A 10,355-nucleotide genomic window follows, 5' to 3' on the forward strand; every position below is an offset into this window, starting at 1 on the left:
GTTAATACAGAAAAAGCTTCCTCATTTGTTTTTATAGCTGCATGATATTCTTTTGTGTGGGAGTTAATTTATTCAGCACTCAGCTGTTTGGTGGACTTACAAGATGTTTCTTTTGCTGCAGTGAATAACCTCATGTCATTTTGCACATGTGCAAACATATCTATAGGATAAATTCATAGAGGTGGAATTAATGAATCAGAGGCTCTGCACATTTGTAATTTTGATAGATATTGCTAAATGTTTATTTCTCCATAGGGAGAATGAATGTTCAAGTGTGTCCATTGCCTCTCAGTGTGTGAGACATATAAAAACGTGGCATGCACATTATGCCTCCATAGACCCTTCATCTAGGAGTTTTGACCTCTTTCTTTTTTATTTTTTCATGCCATTGACATTTTTAAAATTTTTATTTGTTTGTTTGTTTGTTTATGGCTGCGTCGGGTCTTCATTGCTGCGTACGGGCTTTCTCTAGTTGCGGGGGGGGCCACTCCTCGCTGCGATGCGCAGGCCTCTCATTGCGGTGGCCTCTTTTGTTGCGGAGCACAGGCTCCAGGTGCGCGGGCCTCAGCAGCTGTGGCACGTGGTCTCAGTAGTTGTGGCTCATGGGCTCCAGAGCGCAGGCCCAGCAGCTGTGGCACACGGGCCCAGCTGCTCCATGGCATCTGGGATCTTCCCGGACCAGGGCTCACACCTGTGTCCCCTGCATTGGCAGGCAGACTCCCAACCACTGCGCCACCAGGGAAGTCCCAGCTATTGACATTTTTGAAGAGTCCAGGCAAGGTATTTTATAGAATATCCCTTAATCTGAATTTGTCTTATTGGTTACTCACACTTACATTCTTCTCAAATATTTTTGGCAAAAATACTGCGTAGATGATGTAATAATCTTCTTAGTACATCACATCAGGGGCACATTATATTAGTTTGCCTGATATTGGTAATATATTATGGTTGATCATTTAGTTAAGGCTTGTCTCTGTTTTAAAAAGTATGTCTTCCTCCAATCTGTGAGGTGATACTTGGACACTATGTGAATACCCTGTTCTCCAATAGTCTTTAACCCACTCATTTTAGCATATGTTGATGATTCCTGCCTGAATCAATTTTTACTATGCTGGCTGTATTCAGTGTAGTTTTAATTTTATATTTCTCTTAAGAGGGAAACTGTACATCTTTCAGTGTGTTTGAATCATATTTCTTTGTGTGTCTGTTTGTGACCATTGTTCATTTTTGTTGGGTTATTGGTCTTTTAAATTGGTTTGGGGACTTTATTTTTGTTTAAATATTATGAAATCAGCCCTTTGTGATGTGTGTTACAGATATTTCTCCCCAGTTTGTTTTACTATTGTGGCTGTTTTTATCAAGCAAAAATAGAAATATTTACTCATTTGTTTATCCATTGGTTTATTTGGGTGTTTGATGGTATGATTTAGTAGTCTTTTTCTTTTATGATTTGCAGGTTTGATGTTATAGTTAGAGGGGCCAAACTTTGAGATTAATTTAAAAAAAAGTCTCCCATGATGTTTTCTAGCTTGTTTGTTTTAATGGCAAATTTTAATATATAATCTTGCCAACAAAATCTGGATTTTGGAAAGTGGAGGCAGACTACCAGAACATCTAAATGTCATCATAAAAATGTATTCTTCCTCTGTCCAAGTGGAATAGAAACTTCTAAGAGTTCGTAAATTTTTGTATTTCAAGTTCATTAGTATATGATAGGAAATAACGTATCTTTTTGACCTTGTAAGGCATTGGACATCTGTAAAGAAAAAACGTATTTCTCCCATGTGTTTCTCCTTTACTCTAACACTACTGCCGCACTCTCAACACTTCTGATACCAGTTTGTGGGCTTTTCCCCACACCAAGCAATTCGCTGTGACACCAGCTGAGTGTCCTGTTGTTTAACTCAGTGCCGACACTGTCTACCTGGATATCTACCTCAGGTTAAGGGTTCAGTCCCACAAGACTGCTGTTCCCTCACTCCTCATCTTTAGATGCTAGTCACAAGTCCCAGGTTGTCACCTATACTTCTGACCAACTGGCTGTAAATCGTGGTTCGCATGATCCCCCTCCTTGGGTTCAATAATTTGCTAGAAAGGCTCACAGAATTCAGGGAAACATATTTACCAGTTTATTATGAAAATAATATGATAAAGGATATAGATGAATATCCAGATGGAAGAAATACCTAGGGCAGGGTATGTGGGAAGGGGCATGGAGCTTCCATGCTCTTTCTGAGCAATCCACTCTCCCAGCACTTGCACACGTTCACCAACTCGGAAGCTCCCTGAACCCCTACTTCGGGGATTTTTATGGAGGCCTTATCACAAAGGCATAATTGATCATTAACTCAGTTTTCAGCCCTTCTCTGGAGACTGGGGGCATGGGACTAAAAGTTCTAAGCCTCTAATCATGGTTTGGGCTTTCTGGTGACCAGTCCTCATCTAGGAGCCCACCAAGAGCCACCTCATTAGAAGAGAACTCATTCTTACCCAGGAAATTCCAAGGGATTTATAAGCTCAGTGTCAGGAACCAGAGTCAAAGACCAAATATTAGAACAAAAGATGCTTCTTGTGCTCTTATCACTTAGGAAATTACAGGGGTTTGAAGAGCTCTGTGCCTGGAACTGAGGGCAGAGACCAATATATATATTTTCTATTATCTCACAGCATTTGTCGTAGAAATAAGAAAATTGGGCAAGAACTATTTCCTCTCTGGTGAAGTCTATTTTAGTCCATTTCATTTATTTTACTTTTATACCCAACTTCATTTCTTCAAGTTGTCAAGATGTGATGGTCAACATAGAACTTGGTCGCTTTAAATATGCTTTCTTGAATTGTGGAGATAGAAATTAACCCCATCAATTCTGCCTCTTTTTGTTTTCTTTTTGTATAGTATATATATGACATAAACATCATATATGTATATATTTGTTGTTGTTAGAACTTTTGTAACATTTATTAGGACCTCCTGTGTCATCTGAGTAAACCCTAGCTATTAAATACTCTGGTCTAAATATTTTAGGAGTGAGCTGTTGTTTCTTCCGCTCCTCAAAATACAGATTTTAAGTGCTGATTTTATATTCTAGGTAGAACTGAAGTTTCCTGCACCAGGAAAGCCTGGAAATTATCAATATACAGTGTTTCTAAGATCAGACTCCTATATGGGTTTGGATCAGATTAAACCATTGAAGGTAAGAATAATGACTATGCAGTACATATGGTTGTCTATTTGAATAAGTGCTTAATATACTGGGGAAGCTTTTCTAGTTTTGAAATGTAGAATAATAGAAAAAGAGGTCATCTCATACTTTTAGGTAATATACTTGATGGACTACTCTTTCAATAATAAACTTAAGTTGTATTAGAGTATAATGATTTAGAACCTTGAGTATAACTTACGTGATACATTTTAATGTGCTGTAATATGCTGTAACTTTACAGGGCCTCACCACATGGGTTCTGTTTTCTTTAAAAAGCACATGTGTTTTCCCACAGATTCCACTGTAGTGTTTATTGATTTCCAAAACTAATTTGTTTTTGATCATTTTAGAGTATACATTTGTGTATCATTTGAAGCACACTCCCATCAGTGTTTACCATTTCACTTGAGCTTTTTATAAGAGGCATGCTATTGCGTTAGAGAGATTGTGCTGAAGAAGTATTGTTGCACTGTATACTGGAGACCTAAGAGAAGGGAGCCAGCAAAGACATACCTTTTTTTTTCCCCCACGAGAATACTGTATTTCTTTCCATTGGCTGTAGAATGTTACTTCATGAGTCTGGAGGCTGAAAATACCTCTTTGGAAGTCACACTTGAGTTTTTCTTCATCAGCAGAAGACTTATTAAGACATTACTCAGTGTTCTCGCTCAAGAATCACAGTTATTCATCTTTCATGCCACAGAATAAATAGTATAAGCTCCTAAAATCAAACTATCAAACTACATTAGAAATTTAACTATACTTACATGTTAGTAGATTCACCTTTTTATTCCTGGGATGAATATCTGTTCTAAGTATGTTAAATTCAGAGTTAAAAGCATAAAATCTATTTCTTTATAATTGCTGCAGTCAAAGAAAACCTTTTCTTTACCAGGTATTTCTCCCATTATTCCTCCCCAAGTTTCTGAAGTCTACATTTAATTCTTTTTTATAGTTGGAAGTTCATGAGGCTAAGCCTGTGCCAGAAAATCACCCACAGTGGGATACAGCAATAGAGGGGGATGAAGACCAGGAGGACAGCGAGGGCTTTGAAGATAGCTTTGAGGAAGAGGAAGAAGAGGAGGAAGATGATGACTAAGCAGTACTATGAATGGACCACAATATTTGCACATATTTGCAGATTTTTGCTGTTTTGGAAGTGTGTAATAAACCAGAAACAGTGCAGAACTGATGTTGAAGGAGGTGTTAGTTCTTTACTAGAAATGGGTGCATAATATAACTAGGCAGTGGTGGTGCCTTGGTACAGTCTGAAAAATGCTTAAGGCTTGTGAAAGCCTTTCAAGTATGGGATGGTGCATTTATTTCATCTGCAAACGATAATAAACCCTATGTTATAACTGTCCAGAAGTGTGGGCTATGTATTATCTGATCATTTATGGTCCCAGTGAAAGTAAAGGTACATGAAAAACAATCTACAAATGAGCGACTTTTCTTTGTTTAGCTTTAGTTTTAACAAACGTTAAAGTATGATAAACACCACAAATGTTTTAAGTAACATCTGCTCAAGTTTTAATCTCTTGGTAAGCTCTGTTCATTTATTGACATTTTGCAGTGATACAAGAGTATTTATAACAACTCCATTCATAGCTTTAAACATTTTATTTTTGCCTATCTTGGTCGTAAGTTGGCATTCTGTCACATTCCACATAATATAGAGGGCTACATTTTGGGATTTTCCTTTTTTTAATTGCCCAGAGTTATCAGATTATAAAAATGGCTTTTAATGGCTTAAAACATTTTTAAGCCTCTATTTTAGCAGATCAATACAGGATCTAATTCTTTTTATAAGCTATAGATCTAAAAATGATTGTGGGACCATATGTTCTCTGATATTGGTGACTTATGTTATTAAACCTTTTTTAAAAGGTTCATTATAAAAGCTGAAATACATTCTTAGCTTTTAATCTACCTGACTCTATCAGAAGCCTTTTAAGGAAAACTATAACATGCAAACGAGGCATTTTTTTGTATTCATTTTGGACTCCTGTCAATAAAATAGAAGTTTGACTCATTTTACGTTTGTAATGGTGTGTCTTTTTACTCCCAGAAAGGGATATGATAGGATAACTCATTCTTTTATTTTTCAACTAAAAATTTAATAATAATGTACATGACTGCTGAAGTGATTGCTATTTCTGTATACTATAGAAAAACCCATGATTGGGAGGAATTTTCCCCTCACACTCTCACACAGTACAACCTGGAAGGGAGTGCGTGTAAAGAGCAGAAATGTGTACATGCTGAGTTATTGAGGTATTACTAGATACAGAGGAAGCATAAGTCTCTATTATAGGACTGATTGTAATAATCCTCTCCTATCAAAATCTCCACAGACCAAAGTACTCTTGGAATACTAATTTGTGACCTTGTTTACTTAGAAGGTTGCACTTTCCATGCAGAATTACCACTGGTATTTTGTTACTGCAGTAGTTGGAAATAAAAATTGAAACTTAACCAAAAACATGAATGGGGGTTTTTTTGGTTCTAAATTTAGGATGTAATATTTCCTATAATATGGTCAAAGCAATTTTTTCACTGGAACCTCCATCATCTATTTTTCTTTTAAAGGTGTTAGTGAGACCCTTCCTTGAGAAGCAGAAGCCACTGAGGATTTGTTTCATTTTATAAGTAGGGGGTGGGTTTAATTTTCGAGTCAGGTTTTGCTGGGAAGCTGCTGGCCACCTAAGTGAGGTGGAAGGGAGTGAGCCAGCCTGTAGCATCCAGTGAAAGGAGAGGTTAGAGAAAACGCAGGTGGCATGAAGGAAAGGAAAGTGAGCAAATGAAACAATGTGTAGTCTGTGCGCTCCTGGTTTTCTTGAAAGATAGTTTTCAAGAAAAGTATTTCTATTCTAGTGGCTATTTTGTCTTAAGGAGGCTTTGTAAGTTATTCAAACAACTGGCTTCTTTCTGATTTTAAGGCTAGAGGACGATTTTACAACCCACTAACTCACCACAGTGCTTAAAAAAACAACATCACCTCATTAGGAGACCCTACTAGCCTGTTTTCCTTTGCCATTTGTGTGATACATGTGTACTTCCTAACCAAATAATACATTTTCTTCTAATGAGCTCTTTCCATATTGCAATAGGGAAAGAATTGAGCCTTCATTTTATAGTTCTCATCTTTCCAGCGAGTCTCTGAATTCTACATCCCTTCTTTCTTTCTCTATTATTGAGATTTAATAACTAATTTACCCTGGTTTGCATTTAATCAAATGGAAACTTTCACTGAGTGCAGTTTCAGTTTTGTTCCCATCAAGAAACGCTGACGTTTTGTCAACAGAATAGATGAATATATAGACGAAAACATTCAGTGTGCGTATACAAAGTGGAACTGGTTATTTATGAAATTAAGCTTCTTGTATAATATTTTTCTCTTTAAATTGGTGAAGTACCTATTAAAACAAAAGGTACTTGTCCAGAGGAGACCACAATTGAAAGTCTTTCAGTTGTAAATTTTTGTGTTATGAAACTTGATTGAGGCCCCACGTGCATATCTCAATCTCGAAGTAAGGTGTTCATGTCCTTTAAAATTAAAAAAAATTTTTTTGTGAATATTTTTTTTAAATTGAGTACATTAAATAAGGTTTTCTGTGTAGAACATCACTGTATTCTATTTCTCCCAGCTTGCACTGAGGGGTGCAGAAGGATGATGAGCCTGTCTGGCTGCAGGGCTTCACCGCGAGGTGGAAGCTCAGGCCCTGGGTGGAAACAGAGCGGGTGGACACCAATGGACTGATGTGGAAAAAGGGAGCAAGGGTGTTGAGGAATGTAATGAGGTTCTCTGAGCATATTATTCTCGACCATAACATTTATCCAGTTATTCACTTCAGCCAATCAAAACCAGATGCTGGAGTGGTCTTTAGCAACAATTGTTACTTCAAATGTAATTCAGCAAGCACTTCGCATATTTTTTGAGGGGTTGTTCATCATTCATCTCATATTTACTGAGTTTCAGTGTGGCTGGGTCTGTGATTGGACACCAGGGCTGTAAAAATCAAAGAATTTGCGTTCTTAATGACTCATAGGTATTAGGGCAGGCAGATGTGTGGCAGTCTGTTTTAATCCATTTGCATTGGCTAATGACCATTGTTTGGAATGCCTTTTTTTGTTTGTCTTTCCACTGTAGGCAGAGGAGTTTTTTTAGGTGCTAGCTACTTGTTGGCTTAAAAAAAGAAAAAGGCAAACCTTCATCCTTTATTATTAAGTGTTTCTTTAAAGAATTTTCCTCCCCAAATATTCTTATTCAACTCCATGAAATCCCCTATTTAATCTGCCTTATGGTAACTGAAACAGCTATCAGTGAACCATAATGTGACATTTTACCTACCAGCTGTGCAGTGATTAGCCCAAATATGTCTTAAAAAGTTAGCATCAAGCATCTTCACACATTTAAACTTGATGCTAGAGCTATTTTGCAAAACGAAAAAAAAAGCTGTGATCTTGTACATTTTTCTGTAACTTGAGCTAAAAATTCAAGTCTAGCAATCATTGGCCTGCTTTAGGGCTGTGGTTTCAGGTGGGGGCTTGTACATCCCAGGAATATGCAGGTTATCAGTTCACTGGGAAAATGTTAAAGCAGTTGTTTGTATTTAATCTCAGCCTTTTAAATTTCTATTTTTGTGTGTTTTATAATGTACATAATATATTGTACAATTGTACACTTCTATACTTTGTAAATAAATAATACATTTATTGGTGCATTATACATTCTTTTCTGATTTCAATGCATGATCAAAATATTTGGATATGCTGCTTTGAAGTGTTGTTATACTGCCATTTAAGCAAAAATGAAGGTTTGGACCTTTGGCACTCACCATTTGAGTTCACAAAACGATGCTGCTCTGCTGGAGTTGAAGGGTTGGCATTCACTGTGTAGCAAAGTGATTTTTTTGAGGTGGAACAGAGTAGGTTTGGTGATGGGGTTAATAGATGAGGGGAGGGTTCTAAGCAGCTGTTGTCCATGGAAGGAAAGTGGGACAGGTGAGGGCAGAAGTGCTAGGTGTGGCTTCCAGGGACTTCCAGCAAAGTCTACAGCTCTGTTAGTGGTCCCTGCAGTCAGTGGCTGCTACAAATTACAGGTGAGCATGAGAAGGACTGTCCACTCTTTTCGGCACTAGATGGTCCAGCATTAACCTGCCAGGTTGGGTTACTGGACACCTGAAGTGTACACTTTAAAATCTGGATAATTATGAGCAGATTCCATAAAGAACTTTAAAACTATTTCCCTGTAGTTTCTAGCCTGGTTCCGGTAGAGGGCGATAGGGCTATAATTTTCTTTAGCAAAGAATGGTTTAGTTTGTGACACAAAGAACCAAAATTAAAGACATGGCTGTATAATTTATTTCTATCGCCACCTTCTAGGCTTACCTCCTTCCCTTTAATGTTTTGTATTCCTGTCTAACCCTAGCCTTTATTACATGTGTCCTTTAACATATTAAATTTACTTCTCGGTTTTCTGGCTAGAAACATTAAGCCCCTTTGCAACAAACTCCCGAAGACAATCCACGTTTATTAATACAAATGTATTAGATTGCTTGAGAGAGGTGGTAAGTCAGGACAAAAAAACCCTTTTATCTACAAAATTAATTTTTGGATGGTAGGTGTCAAAAACTATCGAAGGGTCTGAGATTTTTACTCTGTGTGCAAGCTAACAACCTGCCACAGTGTCATGGATGCTGGCAGAAGACAGGAGGCTCCCAAGTCAGAGGCACTGGAGGCTGCGTGAGCTTCCTGTTCCCCATCTACTCCTCTGTCTCCCAAGTTCCACGGGGCTGATTGGAGTAGCTCAGGTGGAGGCTGCACATGCTGAGGAATTTCGAGCTCAGGAAACTTACTCTTTGAGTATGCAAGCAGGGCTTCCCTGGTGGCGCAGTGGTTGAGAGTCCGCCTGCCGATACAAGGCACATGGGTTCGTGCCCCAGTCCGGGAAGATCCCACATGCCGCAGAGCGGCTGGGCCCGTGAGCCATGGCCGCTGAGCCTGCGCGTCCGGAGCCTGTGCTCCGCAGCGGGAGAGGCCACAACAGTGAGAGGCCCGCATACCGCAAAAAAAAAAAAAAAAAAAAAAAAAAAAAGAGTATGAAGCAAAGCTGCCCAAGAGGGAGATACTCTTTCTTCCAAGGCTGTTTCCTATGCACTCATAAAAAGATAGTCTGGAACAAAAGCAGTGTGCCTCTGCTCACAAGGTTTGCAGAAACATGAGATATTCATAGAAAATTGTCTCTCAAAAGTTGGAATTCAAAATATATAGTAACTTCTATTTACAAAGAGGTATAGAGTACTTATTTTCAAAGAGAATGAGTTCTGGGCTTCCCTGGTGGCGCAGTGGTTGAGAGTCCGCCTGCCAATGCAGGGGACGAGGGTTCGTGCCCCGGTCCGGGAAGATCCCACATGCCACGGAGCGGCTGGGCCCGTGAGCCATGGGCGCTGAGCCTGCGCCTCTGGAGCCTGTGCTCTGCAACGGGAGAGGCCACAACAGTGAGAGGCCCGCGTACCGCAAAAACAAACAAACAAACAAACAAACAAAGAGAATGAGTTCTATTTAGTGACCGTTAGGACCAGTGAGGCCATGTTCCTTGAGAATCATGTGCATTTAAACCTCTTGCAAATGTTTTATTGTCAAAGATAGTTTTATGTTACAACTGAAGACCGTTCACTTAACATGTGCACCAACTAAAAAAAATACAGGATTTTCCAAGTTGAATCCAGAGCAGTGTGATAGTGCAAACGGGGTGTCTAAAAATGAGCGCTATAGCTGTTATATATTATAACCATAAAAGATTTTGATAATTGCCTCTGTACCTTTGCCCAAAACCTCAACCCAAAACGTGTCCTGCCCCCCCGCCCCCCAAATCCCACTCTTCCCAACAAACTGAACATGTGCCTCCAAGTGAGTGGATCCTTGTAGAACAGCTGCCATTCCTTTAGTGGGGTCCTTTTTCCTAAGATGCTATCCAAGTCCAGGGAGTCTTTGGAGTGTCTTTGGTTGAAATAATTGAGGAACCTCTGAAATATTCTTCTGAACAGTTGTGCTGGCATTTGAACATCCTTTGAGAGAATATTTATTATTTTTTTTACTGTGAAAAGTCATTTAGAGATGATGAATTGGGAGGGTAGTCAAATTTGCTGA

At 38.8% G+C, this 10,355-nt stretch overlaps 1 protein-coding gene across 1 annotated transcript in view; it reads left to right on the forward strand.

The window, feature by feature from the left end:
* SEC63 (SEC63 homolog, protein translocation regulator) overlaps positions 1 to 5,236 on the forward strand; it is a 66,058-nt gene extending 60,822 nt beyond the window's left edge. Inside the window, exons 20-21 of the mRNA XM_082634000.1 lie at positions 3,090 to 3,194; positions 4,159 to 5,236. Coding sequence (XP_082490126.1) covers positions 3,090 to 3,194; positions 4,159 to 4,302 — 249 coding nt within the window. The 3' untranslated portion in view covers positions 4,303 to 5,236. The remainder of the gene's footprint in view (positions 1 to 3,089; positions 3,195 to 4,158) is intronic.
* Positions 5,237 to 10,355: the final 5,119 nt, after the last annotated feature.

The sequence above is a fragment of the Mesoplodon mirus genome (genome assembly GCF_964341445.2).
Source record: "Mesoplodon mirus genome assembly, chromosome: 10".
Classification (NCBI taxonomy): Eukaryota; Metazoa; Chordata; class Mammalia; order Artiodactyla; family Ziphiidae; genus Mesoplodon; species Mesoplodon mirus.